The 22,365-nt window shown below is 35.2% G+C and overlaps 1 protein-coding gene across 1 annotated transcript; it reads right to left on the bottom strand.

Annotated features, from left to right (window-relative positions):
• Positions 1-14,619: 14,619 nt before the first annotated feature.
• Positions 14,620-21,414, bottom strand: ttc36 (tetratricopeptide repeat domain 36). The gene is made up of 6 exons (XM_042774711.1): positions 21,075-21,414; positions 20,353-20,496; positions 16,719-16,748; positions 16,093-16,281; positions 15,003-15,358; positions 14,620-14,674 (listed from the first exon to the last, which is right to left on the bottom strand). The coding sequence occupies exons 1-5, from the start codon at positions 21,412-21,414 to the stop codon at positions 15,090-15,092; spliced, it is 972 nt and encodes a 323-aa protein (XP_042630645.1). The 3' UTR covers positions 14,620-14,674; positions 15,003-15,089.
• Positions 21,415-22,365: the final 951 nt, after the last annotated feature.

The following is a 22,365-nucleotide window of genomic DNA, read 5'->3' as shown; positions in this document are numbered from 1 at the left end:
TATAATGTTTAAAACTAGCCTTGAGATGTAATGTATGTTGTCAGTTACATAACATTACAATAATACAGCTAATCTTAACAGTTGAACAATTGTTTTCTTATACTGAATTGTAACACTTTTAATTTTTCTAAAGTGTACTTCTCTTTTATTTTTATTTCTTTATTACTGCATGGTATTTTTGCTGTTGTTTTCATACACTCCTGAATTATAGCTGAAATATTGTTGGAAGTTTAATAATCTTAGAGTGGACTTCTGGCTGCCATTTTTTTTATTTTTAAAAAAGTAAGTTTACATAAAGTAGGACAAGTGATTTGTAAACTTTTTTTTTACTGTTCAGTTACTATAAGAATGGATAGATGGATGGATTGCTCATTTCATGGTTTCAAGCAGAATAAAGAAAATTATATTTTTTTTACTGTTCAGTTACTATAACAACATTCTTCAAAATACCTTATTTTGTGTTCAGCAGAATAAAGAAAATTATACAAGTTTGGAAAGAGATTTTTTAAAGGAGCAAATTAAAAATAAGCAAGATTTCAGCTTACATTTAGATTTTTACCTGGTTTAGTTAATATTAAAGCTTGCTTTGTGTAAAACATTTTAAGCCATTTTGCAGCCCCCTTGGAAGTGTGCTGAGGCCCCCTAGTGGGTCCTGGCACCTGGTTGAGAACCACTGCACTAGAAGCTATGGTGTTTGACAATTTTGTTAGCCCACCTGTGTCCCATGCAGGCTGTCAGTGGTTTGAGCCCCACTTGGAGCGGATGAACAAAACCAGTTGCGTTGGTGCCATGACCCAGATTGAAGTGAGGTTTTGACGGTTTGGAATGAAGTGAGTGGAACTGGCTGCATATTTGTATTTAAGATCTCCATCCAAATCTCCTAACTGACTATCCCTGACGGTTTCATTTTATTTTGATGGTCCCTTTAACACATTCCGTTGACTATAAGTAACGTTGCACCTACATGTCTACTAACTCTCATTAGAGTATTAGTAGAGTATTAGTAGACTGGTAGGGTTAGGGTTAGAATAAGCCAACATGTATTTGCAAAGTTACTTATAGTCAGTAGAATGTCTGTTGGGAGACCATCACAACAAAGAGTTAGCAGATATTAAGCAAACAGTCTACTAATACTCTGACGAGAGTTAGTAGACATGTAGGTGCAACATTACTTCTTGTCAACAGAATGTTCAAAAGGGACCATCAAAATAAAGTGTTACCTCACTGTCTGGTTGACTACTCAAATTATCTCATAATATTGTCATACTGGTCTGTCTGTTAGCGTCTGTCACATTAAACCATTCTATGCAGAAGTACTATTGTAGTTTCATGCAAGTAGAAATATCAAACAAGTAATTTTAATAGAGTAATATTTCATCAGATACATAATTTGTGTAATTCACTCAGCACTACTTGTCACGGTTGCCTCTCTCTATCAAAAAATGCCATATTTTTAAGACCAAGCATCACTTCACGGATAAGTGACCCCACAATACCTCCTCAGTCCAATGGATCCAATTCTGCTCATTGTCAAATCCTGACTTAACAAGTGACTCAAAACAAACATTTGTTCTTGTGCAGTTTTTGACGTCTCTTCCTTGGTTTGTTTTTGTTTTTCTGCATTTGTGCCTGAGAAGAAGTTATGAAGACAAACCAGGTAGAGGTGAGAGTGATGGAGAGAATGTTTTTCGAAAGAGAGAGCAGGTGAAAGAGATAGAGGTTAAGAGTGATAGCGGGGTGCCATAGGTAATCAATACCGCAGCGGTGACCTAAGTGTTTGCTCCCTCGTTTATCTCATTTGGAGCTGCAGGTTCGGACCATCTGACCACGTAAACAAAAGCATCTCTTAAGAAGTTAACTCTGCTGTAGGCCTAATCTAAAAGTTAAACTGATTTAAAACATTACTTTTGTTTTTGCTTTGTTTGCAATTTTTCTAAAACATTTTAATTATCAACAGATGTCAACATCAGTTTTTCTGTGGTTTAACAACATTTCTCTGACAGTTTTAACCAAATTAGGAACAAACTGGTATAATATTTTGTATTGCAGTTTTTTTTTTTGTTTGTTTTTTTTATATTCTAAATATAACCTTATTTCATAATTTCTAAATATAACCTTTTCGTTATTGTTATTATTAATTTTTTTTCATTAAATTACAGCTTTCTGTATTCTTCAGACATCACATCTCATATTTTATCTAAAATGTGTGTAAAATACATATAATTTGTAATCAATCGAAATAATGTTCACACAAATACAGATTTTTTTTTTTTTACATTTTGTTTGTTAAAATAATATAATATTTTCAAAATTAATTGGTTATTAATCTCAATTTAATAAATATTAATATTTTATATTATTATAGTAATATTGTAAAGACAGACGCTTTAAGATTTAAATTGTTGGTCTGGGACATAGTCAAAATTAAATATATAAAAGCAAAACATTTGAGAAGAAACAAGAATAAATTATGAAGACATGGTCTTATATATATATATATATATAATTCACAGAAACACTGACTAACATTGGTTATATATATATATATATATATAATTTTATTTTATTTTATTTTTTTAACGAGCAGGAATATGTCAATGTTTCAATAAATGTCAAGCCCTGAAACTTTCTCACAGAAACACTGACTAACATTGGTTTAGCTGGTTTCGGTTAGGCCCTGCTGGTATATAACAAAAAGCATTGTTCTCCTCCCTTGACCTTTTTATTTATTTTTTATTTATTATTATTATTATTATTATTATTATTAGTATTAGTATTAGTATTAGTATTAGTATTAGTATTATTTATTTATTTATTAATATTTTTTTTATTTTTATTTTACTATAGTAAAGTATAATATAGTATAGTATTTATTATCTATCTATTTATTTAGTTAGCAAGAAATATAAATTAAATATATTTTCTATAGTTTCTATTTTATGTTTTACCAGTGACAGATCCATTTTGGAGTGCTCTTTGGTTTGCAACTTTCAACATAAAGCAAACATACAAACAAAAACTTTCAAGGTTTATTTATTTTATTTTATTTTTTGGTTGTTTTAATATCACATTAATCATAGGAATAAACCTACCATATCTACAGTTTCTCCAAAATACGAGGCAAGCTTGCATAATGTGGGTCAGGTGAATGGAGGCGGGAAGTTACGAGGTTCCGCTGAGAGCTTGAGGATCCAATAGCGTTACAAGCTTTAGTGACAAGCACTTTGTAATACTTATCATTGGTTAAATATTTGTAAAACCCTCTGATTTTAAATAATAATAACAAATTATAATAGAGATATGAAGCTTGGATAATTTTTCACGGCACACCTGACTGGGCAAGGGTATGGCATCTGCCCCTGGTCAGGTGCTTCCGGGGGAGCAGTTATCATTGAATTGGAATGCTAACAAATACTGCTCTTTTTCAGTATTATAAACTTCTCAGTGCAAACCCAAACATGCTGCATAATAAACAGCCATCATAGCCACCTCAGTTTTCCTACGGAAAATGTTATGCTCCGCTCTGTTCAGAAGGAAGCGCCGCTGTTGGCCTGTGGAGCTTGCTATTTCCTTTTTTTCTGTTTCAGTGTGAGCTGTGGAACTTTCTTTGTGGGCTGCAGTCACTTTTGAGCAAGTTTCCAACTTGAGATGACTTTGAAATAAGATGATTTTGGAATAATTTAACCTAATGCTGAGCCCAGAAGGGCTCAATACCTCACAGCACTGGAGTGCAATCCCCTTTATCTACAGCAACTCAAGAGTTCCTATTTTAAAACGCATCTAAATTCAAGAAAACTGATGCAAGGTGAAACACAGCTCATTTGAAATGTGGATGCGTCACTTTCAATATGCCTCTCCAGGTTAGGTTTAGCTGTAGTTTGCGAAAAGATCACCAAACCAGGAAACCATTTGTGTCGGCCTGATAAAGTGTCACAGGCACTTATGCTGAGGGTGGCTGATGTAGGCTGTGTACTCGCTCATTACCGTGGCGGATGCCCTTGGACCACAGGTTGTTGAAATTAAGCATGGCATCCCATAGAACCCCAGGTAAAATCTATCATCCGGAGACCCGCATTTCTCTTCTGCAGTTTTTTGTGCCATCTGAGGTGAACCCAAACCTGCAGACTCTCATCCAGTAGATCCCGCTCCACAAGGGTGAAGGTGCAACAGGCAATTGCAGTGGCATCCATGCTGTGGCTGCTCAGTGAATATGTTTTTCTTCATTGCGGGAGACTCTGTGAGTAACGGAGCATGGTGGAATCACAGCCCCATGGTGCCAAAATGGAGGAGGTCTTCAACTTGGAATGAAAAATATGGGCCTTCTGTTACTAAAGAAAGACAATGACATATAGTGAGCTACTGTGCCTTGCTAGTGTCTTCATCAGCGGCTACTTTTTAGGGAGGCACCCTATTATAAATGCCACCTCCCATGCTGTGTATAGCAATGAAGACTAAAACATTTCACAGAACTGTACTACATTTTTTGTAGCACATGTAATAACTTTATGGAAACACTCAGTTAATTCATTTCTCTTTTATGAGCTAACAAATGGGTTTGCATAAAGCTGAGCACATACTCATAAACTTTATTTTCACTTTATTGTTTGCAAATTTCAAACATGAAAATATGTGTGATGTTATATAAAAATGTTCACTGACAATTAATAACAGTTTTGACATTTTGGGCAACTGGATTTCTTGTTAAAATAAAAATAAAAAATAAAAGTGATACATTGTCACATATTTTTCAATAAATGTAAAGCAACAATTCCATATATATTATTCAGTACTGCAATATATGAATATAAAGAAATATAAGAAAACATATTTTCTTTGGGAAACCTCATTAGTTCACGCATGTCAAGCAAACATGTGTGAGCTTCTGTTTTTGATGTAGCTACTCTGAGTGTTGATCGATGTTTATATGTGAATAACGTTAAAACTAAATAAATCTGTTTGTCATATGAAGTTATCGTATCAGTTCAGGAGACTTACACTATCTTTCTTTGGAGGGACAGAAATCTGTCCTTTTATTAAACTTCATTTGTGTGTCTTAAGATTAATGACAATCTTACAGGTTTAGCATTGCATGAGAGTGAGTAAATGCAGACAGGATTAAATTTGTTGGCATAACTATCCTTTTAAGCTAGTTAAAAGTGGAGACACTAGCATACAACTAACCAATGCTGGTGGCCATCATCCAAAAACATATCAGCTGTTTTTTGACTAGCTGACTTGCCTTAATATTCATGACATGATGCACACAACAAGCTTGATTAACATATTAGCATATTGCTAAGCTAATGACTTTAAACAGCAATATCACTTTTCCTAGACTTAGAAAATATTACAAATGCCAAGATTGGTTTATAGTCATTTCTGTTCTGGATAAAAAAACAAACAAAAAAAACAATGTAATGTTTATGTCATGAAGCCACATTGCTGATGCTTAACAGTAGAATAAATGTAGGTTCACAATAATGCAGGCAATAGATACTGCATATAGACTGCAGACATGTCAGCATGTATGTACATGCCTTATTTTTATGATTGCAAATAAAATACAAATGCACCCGAATGAAATGCTTCTATCAAATATAAAAAAGATTCCATTATTCTGGCTTAAACAAAGCATCAAACAAGACAGATGGAATTCCTCAAAACATGTCTGGGAAACAAACACCTTTGATGATTTCAAATCACAGAGGCTAAAAACGTCTGGATGCCGTATATTCGGCTCTTTGAGGTTCTTATGTGAAAAAAAAAATAATAATAAAATCACTCTCTGTTCACTTCATAGCTGGTGTGATTGTGAGAACAGAGAGCTTGGAAATGCATTTAAGTCTCTGTCAGCTCTTAAAATGTCTGGTTTTATGTTTGTGTGCACTGGATGCGTGAATTCTCGTTTGTAACCATGCTTAGCATAACTCAAGTTAAGTTTTAATTGCCTCCATATTATCCAGCAACTGCGTTTATGCACTTTAAAAAAATAAAATAAAAAAGATAAAAACGTATTGTGTACATGTGATGAGTTTGTGTATGTATGTGCATTTGTGTGTCTCTTCCTCGACAATGAAAGTCTGCACATTATTTGTATTAATTTCTTTAAAAATGCACTGCAAAAATAAATAGATACAACACACACTCACATGACTTACGCCTCTTCTATGATAAATATAATATTTACATATAAAAATATATTATTAAATATAAACATAATATATATGTGTAATATATGTGTAATTAATAAAATAATAATATATATTTTAAGTCTAATTAAAATGCTAACAAAGTATGCAAAGCTGTCATAAGTGACTTTTTTTAGGGTTATGCATAAGAGAAATGTTTAATTTTGTTTTTTTTTGTTTTTTTACTAAATGATTACACCACATTTTTAGAGAAATTAAATCAAAACTCTTTGAAAATTAAATTGTTTTGTTTGTTTTATTTTCAAATATAATGGTCACACTTTATTTTAAGGTATAACCCTTGCTATTAACAAACCATTAACTATGACTTTTGCCTCAATAACTCCTAATTTCTGCTTTTAATAGTTAATTAATAGTTATTAATAATTAATAGTTGTTAAGTTTAGGTATTGGGTAGCATTGATTGGGATGTAGAATATGGTCATGCAGAATATGTGCTTTGTAAGTACTAATAAACAGCCAATATGTTAATAATAGGCATGCTAAAAATAAAATAGATAATAGTTACAAAAACTAAATAAACAAAATATAAAATATATAAAATAAAAATACACACTTACCTTACTTTTGAAAGAAGAAAAACTAAAAAAAATCCTGTCAAATTCAACTTTCCTCCAGTTTAAGTTTTAGAGCAGAAGAGTTTACTCACTGTAGCCATCTGGATGCTGGTGTGCCCTTCTGTGCTAGCCACTGAAAAACTACCCTCCAGAAGCAGACACCAGACATGATACACCCACAAAACACCCTGCAGATTCCAGACCAGACACAATCCCTGCATACATAAAAGTGACAGCTTTTCGCTCTTGTCAGAATGATTTGACACATGAAAAGTCTTTAGAAAGGGGAAGGTTAACACTATACTATTCTTGAACTCTAAATGAGAGATGCTTTGAAAGACTGTGCTTTGATATAACTGCCAACTAGTGGATAAGTAGTGTATAGCATCACTTTTATTTTGTTCAGTAAGCCATGCAATTAGTTGTTTTCTCAAATCAAAGAATAAAAATAATACAATTCTGACTCTGAAAGCTTCAGTAACTGTCTTAAGGACAGCCTACATGAATCTATAATAATTTTACAGTAAAATGTTAATGTAAACAAACGGAGGAAAAAAGTCAAAATATGAGCATTAGCTTTTCCAGTATAAATTCAGTCTTACAGACCTATTATATCATCATAATTAAATTAGTTAATATTTACATTAATAATTAACTTTTTAAATAAAATAATTATATTCATTGTATGATCATTTTAATTGTTTGCTGTATCAAATACTGAAATCTTGGTGTAATGACAATGCTAGTGTGGACAGAAGCTGTCTATGGTACCATGGTAAAGTTAAAGTATTAATAATATTATTGTATGGTCAGAATTCAGGAAAGGAAGAAGAAAAGAAAGTCATTTCAATTATCAGAAAAAAAAAAAAAACATTGCATAGCCTACCTGCCTGCCAAAGTAATAGGCTAATTCTTATCCAACTCAATATGACTTAAAAAATAATAATAATAATAAAAATATCCAAACTCTGAAAAATAATTGTTGCTAAACCTATTTAGTCAAATTATTTTAGGAATGATTACATTTAACTAGGGCTCTGGCTGAAGAAAAAAAAAAGTGCATGAATATTTGAAATAGTGACAACACACATACTTGAAACATACTCATATCTCTTAAATAAAAGCAGAAGACTGTATACTTCTGTTTCCAGTGAAATAAGTTTTGTTACTAAGAGATCGAAAAGGAGGCAAAACAAAGCTAAGTCTGTAGGAGTAGCTTTCTTTATCTGGAGACATAATACACAGAGTCACCTACTTATTTGCTTCTTTCAAATGTAATTAAGTTTTCTATCATAACACTGTAACTGTAATATGGGATGTCTATGAATTAAGGTAATGTGAGTATAAATTACCACAGAAAGTGAGAACATTATTCAGTATGGTTACAACACAGGCTCATATACAGTATGAACCAAAACTTCAACAATGTATCTACAGGCCTACACACAATTCACTGCAGTTTCCAGCTTCACACAAGTTATGACTTCACAAATAATAAAGATTTATTTCCATGCAGTTCTTTGCACAATACTGTGTTTTATGTTCTGTAACTTTCATTTTCATGGACTTTTAGTTTGTTTTCCTCAGTTACCTGTGTTTCCTTTGTTCTTCCTGCCAGTCCTTTGTATAATTTGTTCACACCTGCTTGTCTTTCCTTGTGTATTTAAGCTTTTCAGTTGTTTCAGTTCATGGTCCAGTATTTTGTGTGTGTGTGTGTGTGTGTGTGTGTGTGTGTGTGTGTGTGAGGAGAGAGAGAGAGAGTGAGAGGAGAGGAGAGAGATTGAGAGAGGGAGAGAGAGAGAGAGAGAGAGAGAGAAAGAGAGAGAGATGTTGCCTTTGGTTTAAATATATATATATATATATATATATATATATATATATATATACTATATATATATATATATATATATATATTTGTTATTTGAATCCTTTTTGGAACCTTTTTCGTCTTTCTTGGACAAAACTGGGACAGTGTTATGACCTCAAAACACTTGTAACAATAGTGCATGATTATAATACATTAGTGACGTTTGCTCCATATGTAGGCTATGATTTTACTAATGTGTTGTAGTAAACTTTAAGTCCTGTGAAATACGAGTCATGATAAAAGCTAACTAAAGTGATATGGTTGCTTCAGTAAATGCGTTTTTATATCACGTTTGCTTTTCTAAACACTATTGGTTAGGTTTGGGGTGGGTGGTTATTTTATTTTTGAAAGCGATAGAGAATTTACCTTCAAGCAATGTTAATCGCATGGATGGGTAATTTGTGAATTGCAGCAAAACAAATATCTAAAAAATGCAATAAAATATTTCTAGATTCACATTCATCTGTTTTGGATCAAACTGAACACGCTTTTAGTGCCACTCACTGGACATTTCACCTAGAAATCGCCCCAAAACATGCAAGAAGCAATGTTATATAATTTTGCAGCAATGTCGCCAAAGGCAAGTTTTTTTTTCAGTTGGCTGCATTTAGTTTCTCGCTGTGCGGTACACAGGGCCATTCCTCTCAGAACATTAGTTTTACTGGGGAGAGAATTTAAAGTCTGTAATTGTATATCACAAGAGACTTCAGGCTAATATCAATTATTCACGCTTTGACATCTAATGCAAGAAACGCCAAGGCACTTTTTGAATCCTGAGTATAGGAAGTGCTTTTATAAGAGACATGGTTAGTGCTTACAGTTTGTCATCATAGGTAATACAGTCACTCCTTCACTGCGAAAAAAAAAAATGCAGATTAGATTTAGGTGTTAGGTACAGTGGATATTTTTAGCTTGTTAATGGAAAAGTTCACTCATTTCCTGATTTTAATAGTGTTCCTTTTTATTTTCTGTCAACAGTATGTTTCCGCTGTGTGGAGAAGAGTAATGCTAACATCCTACAAAAAAAAAAAAAATAAAAAAAAATAATTTAATTACATGATATAGAAAATAGGTTTGAAATTTGTAAAAGCTTGAAATTTAATGGTTGAGGCATCCATATGTCTGCTATTATTGTATCAAAAGGCTACGTGGCGTTTGAAAAGCAGACTGTATGGATGCACAGGTGAATTTGGCTCCGAGCTCTTTGCAGTTTGTTGTGTCTTCATGAAGCGACGTCATTCTTTTCAAATTTAATGCGTTCGGGTCCGCAATGGCTGGATGCAAAGAGAGTAAACAGATGAAGCCTTCCCTCCACACCTTTCAAAACACACAAACACTATAATTCATTCCGAACAAGAAAAGATTACCAAGGTGCACGCTGTGACTGGCATAAAGCCGAAGGTGAAATATGGAGCAAGGATAAATGGGGTGTGTTAAATAGACCATGTTTCCATCAGTCGGCCAAAGTGAACCACATGTGCCATCTCCCAGAAGTCTGTTCAGTTCTCTTATCAGGGACAGGCCTCTTATCTCGTAGCTCCATAACAGGAAACACACTCACACAAGAACAAGTGTACACACACTCCAAATCACACACACACACACCAGCACCAATGCTGAATTATCTTCATCAGTTTGTAGCTAGGTGACATTTGGTTGCCTTTTTGTCAATCGGTGATATAAAAGTTCATCTCTTTGGCAGCCTGAAAGCAAAGAAGCCATGCGTAGGATTTATTTTGTAAAACTGTGTATGGTAATTTTGAAGTTACGAAATACCTGCCTTTAAATTTTAGTTTTCCACATAAGCCTAATTATCCACCACTAAAATTACGATTTTAAAGGTCAGAAAGGATACCATATGGGTGCACCCAAGGAGTTCTAATAAACCTGAAGTAAGCGGGAACATTTCCATTAATCTCAAATGGCAGTTGCTTGTTAATCAGTCCTGAAAGTACAAGACCTGGATGTTCCCTGAATGACTTGAAATAATTACTGTAATATAATGGATTTCTTGCAATACATATGTTGTTTCTGTGATTTTTTATTCCAGACACAGCTCATTTTCAATGACCATCAAAGCAGGAAGATGCATCATTTACCAGCAGAGTCTTTCTGGAAAAAAAAAAAAAAAAATAACAGCCAAACCTCCTGAGTGCAGCAAAACATTAAAGTTTTTTTCAAATCTGCAATTTATGTCAGACTCATCTTTCATCCAGCTACTGTATGACAGAGAGCTTTGACATTCAGCATAGCCTGACCTTAATAAGTTGATGTTTCTCCATTTGATGCTCTGACCTGCGGTCACCTCATCCTCTTGTGGCTGTATCTGGTGCTCTAGTCTGTTATTAGTCTGTCTGGTTGTGAATACAGCTTCACTTTAATGCCTTGTTTTCAGTTTCCCTCATTTTGTCCTGCTTAAAACTTTCTTCATTAATGTAGCAAAATTAGACAAAGTTTCATGTCCTGGGGGAACCTATAAAATCCCTTTCCTAATTAAGTAGTATTAGCAGTAAAGACATCATTGAAAGGTGGCTTTAATTACTTTTTGACATTAATAGTGTGAGACTGGATACAGATTTGTTGTTGATGGGCTAAATTTATATGATCATAAACGCCTGCATGCATGGTGGCTTTTTCTTCTTCAGGTTAAATTAAAGTGAGAAGCTCATTGAAAATTTCATTGACGAGGCATCGGCAGTTTTCATTTTATTGACTGACTTCACTTCAGAGCCGACATCTGATTAATTTGTTTCTATACTCTAAGGATGCTAATAAGGTCATTATTGTTTTGTAGACACAACTAGTTTTAATAAGGTCATTATTGTTTTGTAGACACAACTAGTTTTGGACATAATTTTTGAAAAGCATTGAAATGAGAGTCAACAAAGCCAATGTCTGAAGTCAAAAATCCTCAACACATTAGCATCAACCAAGGTGGTTTAAATAAATAAAATCTGAAAAATGTATTTAGACTTTTGTTAAGTTTATGTCCCTTAAACACTAATCCTTAACACAAGCAATATCTAATAATGCAAACCTGTAATGCTCCACAATCTATGTACATCAAAGGGCTGTACTGACATCTAGTGGATATTATGTGTAATAAACTTATTATAGTGTGTTTTAAAAATTCAGTAACATATTCTTTGGAAGAGTGGGTAAAATAACTGCAAAGGCATTGGTTTTCTTATTCTTTGAATACATTTGTTATTTATGGATGAACATATTAGCCTCCTGTTATCAATTCACTCGTATTTACTCACCAGTCCAAAACTCCTTGTTAAATAAACAGCTATTGTCCTCATTTTTAAGTGGTTATTCAATAATATTGAACATTATTGACAATCACTTAGCACAGTATAAAAAAAATAGTAACTGTATGTAATGTAATGTAACCTTGTTTCTCATAGTCTGACTTGCCTGTTTGTCTGTTTATAACAGCTGAACAGAGGAGAGATATTTACATCCACACAGACCCATAAAAAAAAAATAAAATAAATAAATATTGCCATGCTAACATCGCCAGGACAGGCAACGGTAAGTGAGATCGGCCTGTATTTATGCTCAAGACCTTTTACAATAACAAAGATGTCTAGAAGTCTATAATACTGTTCTACCTCACTCAAAAATAAAAAAGTGCAATAACTGTGCACGTGTGCATAGATTGTCTGATGCAGTGTTTTAAGGTGTATGGTTATTATAAAATGTTTTCTTAGAGGCTCTGCTATTTCTTAGAGGCTCTGCTGTTTATGGTCAAATACCTCATCTAAGCAAAACAAACAAACAAAAAATGTTTAGATTTTATGTTCATTCTTCTAGAAAGCATTGTCTGATATGTACTGTAAATATTTATTCGGTGAAGTCTGAGAATTGTCTTGTTATGTGGTTTTATGTTGTGTCTAGAAAGATAAGTCAATAATCGTCTATACAATAGCAACACTGGATCATTTCCGAGACGTTTCCTTTCAGTGTCTATTCCCTTGTCTCATTACAGAGTCTATTTTCAAACACAAGAAATATCAACAGTCATGGTAAGCTTTGAGTTTCAAAGTTGTCATGTTCTTCTTGTTTTTAAACAAGCAAATGTTGTGTATCAAAAAGTCTAAGTACAATAATGGTTATCTTGTGGGCAACAAATACATGTATTGGATTGTCACCTTCAATGCAAGAATAGGACTACCAGCATGTATTCCAGTTTTTGTGAAAGCCTTATTAGAGCTTAAGTAACAGCTGTATTATTATCAATATTGTTTAATATTGTTTTATTAATTTAATTATTCATAATAAGACTCAAATGAGACTAAAAATCATGTGCACAGTCACAGTTCAATCCCCAAAAAATCTTCAAAGCTTTCCAGCCCATCTAATTTGATTTCAGGAGCATTAACTCTGTCGGAGGGCATGATAAACATCCTAAGTACGTTGGTGCTCTGTTATCTGTTCTCCGAGGTATGCGGGTCAGAGAGCAACAGAGAGGACAAACAGGGGTCATTTTGTAATAGCTGTCAACATAGTGATGAATTTATATATGCACTGGACTGGCTTTATATATATATATATATATATATATATATATATATATATATATATATTATATATATATTATTGTAAAATGTATTGCTTGAAATTTCTTTGTCATTTAAAATTATTATTATTATTATTTTATGCAATGACATAATTTATATATTGGACCTTTCTCATCTCCATGTAGGCATGGGAGTTCAGCAGTCTGTTCTCTCCAGTGGATAAATGGGTCTTTGAAGATATGCCCCCCATGGCAGAGCACCTGAAGGTCTGTCCTTTCTACCAGAAGGAGATCAGAAGTGAACCTGTAGCATTACCCAGCTTACTAGATCTCCATGAAAGAAGAGGAGAGTACCAGACTCTAGTCAATAGTGTTCTCACTACTGATGAGGCACAAGGAAAATAAGAGACTTCATCAAAAACAATATAAATAAAAAATAAAATAAAACTAAAACATCAATCAATAAATACCTAAAAATTTATGTTTTAGTCAATGCCAACTTTGTATGCTATTTTAAAATTTAACATTAAGCTAGATTAATTAATATTATGGGGTGTTAATTGTTAGTTCTTGACATATAATGCATTATCTAATATTAAAAAAATATATATTTACTGTACAATGCAACCATATAACTCATTGATAATCACTGGGTTTCATTTGAGTTTCACTTAAATATGTCCCAGTAAGGAAGTGAAATATACTGTGAGTGTTTTACATTTATTTGATGTGAAGTCTGAAACACCAGGTATAAATATTAACTTTCCCAACATCAGTGTCTTTGTCTTAGCCTCACATCTTGCTGACAGAGCTCCAGCCCTGCCCCACCTCACAGCCTTCTATTTGACTTCCTCCTTCACCGGAGAGCCTCTCATTACTGTCCCTCCAGCTTTCAGAGCCACACCTGCCACACGCTTGTTAGACCATTAAAGAATAACACATCAAAGCGGGAGACTCTTTAACACAGCCTGTCCAGATAAGGTCGCTTCTCTGTCTCATGAAATCAAAATAAAGAGAGAGAAAAATAAAAGAACACTATCACATCCACAGCCTCAACAACCACAATCACCATCATCAACATTACATGTAAAATGACAGCACAGCACCGGTATCCTCACCCTAACCACCACACTCACGCCAAGAGCTGAAGTGAGCAATCCTGTTTGGAGGGAGCCGAGAAAAACTGACGAATATGGGACAAAATTACATTGCAGGAATAAGATCAAGCTGTGTGCTAATTAGGGCTGACTAATATAGCTATAAAAAATAATGTATTTTAAAGAGATTTTCTTTCTTGGGTAAACGTTCCTAACTTTTGACAGATCATTGCTGACCTCTAGTGGCTAAAAAATACACTGTTATATAAGCAGGCTTCAAAAAATAAACATAAAGGCGTAGTTCCCAAAAATGTATTAATTTGTTCACCCTCTTGTTGTTTCAAACAAGTATACATTTATTTTGTCTGCTGAAATCAAAAATCATGTGTGTGTGTGTGTGTGTGTATATGTTTATTCACTTTGTGTGTGTATATATATATAGTATTATAGATATATATCTATATATATATAGATATATATATATTATATATAGATAAATGTATGTATATATATTTATATCATATATATATAGTATATATATATAAATATTATATATATATATTATATAATATATATAAAGTGTAAATTTACCTGTTCCTCCAGTGCTATCATAATTTTAGGTATTGCAAAGCTCTCTCTCTCTCTCTCTCTCTCTCTCTTATACATCGATATCGATTTGTGAAGAGAGATATTGTGATTCCTACATCCCCGCTCTATGGCATGTCTGACATTTCTAGTTTTAGTCACTTGTGAAAACCAGAAAGTACAAAGTTAATAATGTATCCCTTTGTTACAATACAATGCATATACTTATTAGTATATACTTTTCCATCTCTATGGCATGTCTGACATTTCTGGGTTGCGTAGTTTATTGATGACCTCTGACAGCCGAGCCTCCTCATCGCGACCCAAGGGGTTCAAGATCACAGCCTGCTGCCGGGCGAACTCACTGCCTAAAGCGGCTGCCTTCTCAAAGTCCACCCGAGCCTCCTCATCACGACCCGACAACTTAAGAAGAAGGCCACGCTGGACCAGAGCCTGACAGGCTGATCGCCCGATGCCACCGCTGAGAGAAATGGCACGCTCCAGATCTTCCACTGCACCTGCAATACATATATATATATAAACCAGTTCAGTGAGATAAACCAAAAAATAATTCCACACTAATCCATATAATTTAATTTGCTTTTTTTTAACAACACTCAGTGGGACAAAAAAAAGAAAAATGCATTGACATTTCTGCAAAATTATATTACTACTCCAGTGAGTGGCGCTAAAGTCACGTTCAGTTTTAACTGAAACAGATAAAAGTCTGGCAAGGTTTTATGATGTTTGTTAATTTACGTCATGGCAGTTCATAAACTAAACATCCTGTAAGTGGCACTAAAAGGTTAATGCTGCATCGCTTTGAAAATATTGTACAACCTACACTAAACAGATAGTGTTAACAAAACCAAACTAAACATGATATAAAAATGCATTTGCTGATGCAACATTTATACAAGCCTTTAAAAGCTTTCATTGTGACTCACGTTTCACAAGACTCAGGCAAATATATTACATTTGTAAAGCCATACATAAGGAGCTGGTTATGTGATACAAATATCAACATGTACTGGTTTACAAATAATGCACTATGGAAAGAATTTTGAGGTAGTATTATGAAAGGAAATGCACAAAAATAAGCTTTTATCAAGCGATAATCTGCCCCTATATAATTACATTTTGTGTGAACATCTATAACAGTTTTCATTATGGTCACTAAAAAAAGAACAGCAGAAATTAAAGTTGGAATCCTCTTCAGCTGATTATGGGAGCAAAAGAAGAAACCTATCACCTTTCGTGTCTCCCTGCAGGCGTTTGGTCTGGGCTCGGTTGTTGTAGGCTGAAGCCCTCTGAGGCAGGATCTGGATGGCCTGGTTAAAATGCTGAAGAGCAGCGGGCAGGTCTCCAGACTCAGCAGCAGAAACTCCCTGCAGTTCCAGATCTTTCACCTGTTTCACTAGCTCTGATTCAAAAACACTGTCTAGAGAAAGATAAATTAAACACCTAAACAAACTGCAACACAATATATCTATCTATCTATCTATCTATCTATCTATCTATCGCAATATAACATTAAGTGAGAGACAATCATACACTCTTCATCTAGTATCTAATCTAATCTATCTATCCGCATTAATAACATTAGGTGAGCAGACAATCATACACAAAACTGCATATGTAATTAAATTGATGGCTCTCGTCATCTTTACCATCTCTGTCAACTCAATCTTCTTGATCTATCTATCTCCAAAGGGTGGGTAGGGTTACAGATGACCTGTCAAACTGTCTGTCATGTCTGTCTTCTGCTCTGTCTGTGTCTGTCTTCGTCTATCTACTATCTATCTATCTATCTATCTATCTGACTATCTATCATTCTTCTGTCTGTCTGGTCTGTCTGTCTGTCTGTCTACATCTTACCATCGTCTGTCAACTCATCTTCTTGATTTAATCAATCAAAATATCCAAAATCACCTTAAGCATCAAAGACTAAACTCAAAACCTCTATTTAATCCACTGCTAGCCACTCAGAATCTTGGGGTCAGGGATACTCCAAAAGGCTGGTAGGGTTAACAGATCCTGTTTTGAAAACTGCTAAGTCAGGTGTGAGGCCATTTTTTGCTCTAGAAAGTGGACTAACATCCAAAATGATGCTTTTTTAAAGTTGCCTACATTTTTATGGGAATCGAGGCGTTCCCTGCATAACTCTTTCCAGAGCTCCACACTAGCCAATCAGATAAGGGGGTGGAAGCAGGACTTTGAGATGATCTGTGTTTGATTAAGTCAGCTGTGGGATGTTGAGGATCTGAAAGCATGACATGCATACTGCTCTGTTAAAGTCATTATGTAAAGCACCTTCAGACCATATATATATCTATATATATATATAAAGCACTTTTAAAAATTAGGAAAAATGTGTGGTGGTCAAAAAAAAAAAAAATTGCTAGTCACATGCAGTTTGTGTGTAATGAGTTTGCCAATACATACTTAAATAAATAAATAAAAATAAATAAAAACACAATACAGAACTGTTAAATTGTACCTCCTCACTTTACATAACACTGAATACGTAACATCCTGTCATTCTCGTTAGTCTTGTTAGTCTAAGGGTAGGAACTTATCCTCTCATGCTCAGCAAACTTTTCCCCAACAATGTTGGTGCTATGGAAGTTGACATTATCCCACATAATTATATCATTTGACAAATCTGGTCTAACTTAATCTCTTTCATGCTCTGGTAAGGCTCTGGATAGTGTACTCCAGAAGGCCATCTGTCCAGAGTGTTTCCCCTGCCTTCGACCCAAGACACTGGGATAGGCTCCAGCATCCTTGCAACCAAGAGGAAAGGCGGTTTGGAAAACAGATGGAGGGCTGGATGGATGGATGGATTACATAGATTCAATAAATAAAGCATGATTTTGGGACCTTAGTTTATTTAAGCTTATTACAGGTTTAAAATTTAATATCCATAGAAATCCCATAGAAGATATTTTGAAGAATGTTGGAAGCCAAACAGTTGACGATAGCCATTGATTCCCTAGAACAAAAAAATAAATAAATAAATACTATGGAGGTCAGTGGATACAAGCTACTGTTTCATTACCAACATTCATCAAAATATCTTCTTTTGTTCAACAGAAGAAAGAAACTCTTACAAGTTTGGGACAACATGAGAGTGAGTAAATGATGACAGAACTTTCATTTTTGGGCGAACTGTCCCTTTAAGAATTGCCCACTGGCCATGTAGGCAATTCTAGCCTTCACCTGAAGAGGCTGGTGGGAAAGACTCACGCAATATTCGATCTCCTTTCAGAGCCACATGAGGGCACCAGACACCTTTTCACTTTTAGTCAGGCCTGAACGCCATTAGTACTTCTTTATGGATGAGACGTTTTTCAGTTACACTGAGTTTAAGGTTAGTTTGCATAAAACATGAACAATACAAATACGAAATCGCAAATAAAAGAGAAACTTTATTTTTTTATTTTTTTTATTTTTTTTTTTTTGTTATCAGTGGTTAATCAAACTGTCTAACAGTCCTTGCCTTCTGTCCTGACGTAAAAATTTAAGTGACCACATAAACTGAACTGCTGATAAGGACACCTGTCAATGTTCTTGAACACATTTTGCAGAGTTTTATATATATATATATATATATATATATATATATATATATATATGACTAAAACTGAATGCATGCTTTGTATAACTCTGTCATGAGTTAACATAAGCAGGATAATATATATATAAATATATATATATATATATATATATATATATATATATATATCTACATATACATACATATATATATATATATATATATATATATAGTATATATATATATATATATATGATTATATAATGCTCAGAAAAAAACAACTATGTGAGTCTGGATGCATTTGTATTATAGACATTAAATCACCTATATGATTATATAATGCTCAGAAAAAACAACTATGTGAGTCTGGATGCATTTGTATTATAGACATTAAATCACCGTGACCTCTTCTGAATTTATACTCTCCATACAGCTATACAGTCATACAGTCATCGATTGACACCAACCAAATTTAGTACTTGCACTGAGGGACACAATATGTGATTTCTCAAGCGAAGTTCATTGAAATGATTTGAGCTCAGCTTGTACATGTTCTCTGTATTTATACCCCTGTTCTGTTTGAGAGGCATGACGGGGATCGTTGGATCAGATCACTCCCTGACCACCTTGTGAAAAACACTGATGATGACAAATGAACATGGAACAGAAATCACGTCCCCCTTGCCCCTCTACAACTGAACTGCTCAAAATCTGCACATCACTCTTGTATAAATTAGCATTCATTTGCATATCAAAGCCTGGTAGATTCAATCTCTTATTCAAAGTAGAACAGCTTCCGTTACAATGTGACATGCCTCGGTTTTCCACTGAGGGATGCTTGTAGGTTCAATGAAATTATGTGACAAGCATAGTTTTCGTTTTTAATGAGCAGATGGATATAAACATCATATACAATACAATATAATAATACAATGTAGTAATACAATATAAAAAAAAGTTATTACGAAAGTACATTTAAAGTTTCATTTAAGCCTACATAAGTGGGTAAAACAAGAACATTAGGTATCAGGTTCGGGCAAGTTGTTATGAATATATTTGGGCTGTCAACTGATTACATTTTTTTATCTAATTAATCACACCCTTTTTTGTGATTAATCGCACACTTCATGAAATTAAGCATAGACCATTTATCTTGTTTCAAATGTTTATTTTGTCATTATTTGCTATATTCAGCAAAGTAAACCAAAAGATTAAAGGGTGATTCTCAAAAATCTGTATTTTCTGCAAGCTTTGTATCAAGACAAATTTAGACGACTTTCCCCAAAAGGACACCAAAGTGTTAAGGAGTGAACAGAGGAAGCGTGCAGATCCATATGCTTTATTTAAAAGACGTGGTCAAAACAGACAAGGGTCAGACAATGACAAACAGGTATATAGTGGGCAAGACTATAGAATAGAGTACTCTATAAGAGTAGTCTAGTGAACGGGCTTGGTCGATCTCCGGCAAAACAATGTCCAAACTGGGATAATTCAAAACGCAGGATAGGGTCCAGGTGAGGGTTAATCAGTATCGGAACAGGGTGAGACAAGAGGAATAATCCAAGAAACACAGGCAAAAATCTAAACACAGGAAAACAGAGAAGGTAAGACTACTTTGACTAGAACAATGAAGTCAGGGAACTGGCTCTGTAAAGTAGCTATCGGCTAACACAGTGATAAACGCTGAAAAAAAATACTCTGCCCTTGAGCAGGATCTTGGTGGGTGTTATATAGTGTGTGTAATAGCTTTCAGGTGAGCATGTGATTGGTTACAGCTGTGTGCAATCAGTGCAATGGATGATGGGAAATGTAGTCCAGGGTATAGTGTAACAGTCTGTGTAGTGTGAGAGTCCATGTAGTGAGCGGGTGACGAAAGTAGGGAACTAGGGAAAACTGAGACACAAGAAACAGACAGAACATATACAGTCTCAAGGACCAAGGCAGGAAACATACCAAGATCAACAATATTTTCCCTGGTGACAACTGAACGGGCAGACAGTTTATCATTGGAATCTTTAGCAAAGACTAGCTGAGTTGATAGTTCATAACTAGACTCATTGAGTGAAACTGGACAGGCAGTCAGTTCAGTGACTGAAACTGGACTGACAGAAAATTACTTATTAAATTGACTTATTGTTCAAAATTGGCCAAACAGATAAATCAAAGTCAAGAGCTTTGATTAGAACTGGACAGGCTGACATGTCACACTCTGGTGCATCAATAGAAACTGGACAGATGGATGGTTCATTATTCAGAAGCATTAGGACAGACAGGCATCTCAGGTTTAGATTCCTTGACAAAAACGGGCAAGACAGACAGTTAGAAATAAGACACCTTAGTTGAGACGAGACAGTCAGACTGTTCACAATCAGCCACCAAGGCTGTTGCAGAACATGGTGAGAGTTCAGATATGGCCTCCTCGGCCGGTTCACAGCAGGATAAATGTTCATAAATGGCCTCTGTAGCCTTGGCAGGACAGGCAGAGAGTTTACAGACATCCTCCGTAGCCATGACAGGATGGGCAGAGAGTTCAAAGACAGCGTCCATAGCCATGACAGGACAGGCAGAGAGTTGATAAATTGATACCACTGACACCTCTGGAGGTTCTGCAGGGGTTGCCGCCACCTCTGGAGGTTCTACATCAGTATCATAAGGAAACAGGGAGAGTTCATTACTGGGCGCCTCCACCGTGCAAGAAGCTGAAGCAAGCTCCGCCACCTTGGGAGGTTCTGCAGCATGTGCTGCCACCTCTGGAGAAACTGCAGTGGCCGCCATCGCCTCTGGGGACACGACAGCCACTACCTCAGAAGGTTCTGCAGTGTCAGCTGACATCATAGTGGTCGCCGCCGCCTCTGGGAGTTCTGTGGTGATGTATGCAGCCCAAACACACCCTAAAGTGATCCCCATTATGGGAAGCACTATAGACAGGGGAATCAGTTCAGGAACAGAGGGACTAGAATAAATGGGTCTGGGGATACCAGCTGCACGTGCTGACACCAGTGGTTGATTCTCCATGCTGGATGCCAGTCTGGGAGACCGAAGAACTCTGGGTGCAACAGACAGGAAGTGAAATAACACCTGACAAACAACTATAATCTGGAAGTTCAGCTGTGACGTAACGAGACTCTGGAAGATCAACCTGTGATGTGACGTGATGAGGCTCTGGTAGATCAGCTGAGACTTGAAGCTGTGACGTGACTCTGGATAAACAGCTGTGACGTGACATGACTCAGGATGAACAGCTGTGATGTGACGTGATGAGGCTCTGGTAGATCAGCTGAGACTTGACTCAGCAATGGAAGCTGTGACTTGACTTGACTCATGAAGATCAGCTGTGATTTGGTTTGACTCATGAAGATCAATTGTGACTTGATTTGACTCAGGAAGATCAGCTGTGACTTGACTTGACTCATGACGATCAACTGTGACTTAATTTGACTCATGACGACCAACTGTGACTTGATTTGAGTCAGGATTGCTGTGACATAACAGGGCGCTGTTGTGTCCGCCATTTTGTGAGTGTGCTCTAGTGCAGCCACCATTACACGAGTGAGTGCGGGGTCGCGTTCCTCTGCGACACCACAGTGAATGATGAACCAACAGTCAACAAAGCATGATTCATAATTTGAATGAGAGATGAACGGGGACCTTCACGGATTAACCTTTTCAGTGGTGAGTTTAAAATATTCTAGCGGTCCCCCCAGAGTGAGTTTTTTTTTTTAAGATGACTGTTATTTTAGAACGTTCCCCTTACTGTTTCCATGGCGACGTGTCAGGCTTGTCACGTGACACACTGCGTCTACCATAACGCTGTATGACAGATGGATCGCTTTTATTTCATTTTTCCTTTTTTAATTTAAAATATTCACAAACTTGCATACCATGTCCTGAACCATCTGATATTCCCATTCATAAATATTTGTAAATGAGTGTGTTTAGTCGTTTAAAAACCTTTCTAAATGATCT

This window comes from Cyprinus carpio, chromosome A18 (genome assembly GCF_018340385.1).
Source record: "Cyprinus carpio isolate SPL01 chromosome A18, ASM1834038v1, whole genome shotgun sequence".
Classification (NCBI taxonomy): Eukaryota; Metazoa; Chordata; class Actinopteri; order Cypriniformes; family Cyprinidae; genus Cyprinus; species Cyprinus carpio.
Note: the sequence above shows the minus strand (reverse complement) of the source record. Positions and strands in the feature narration are given on the sequence as shown.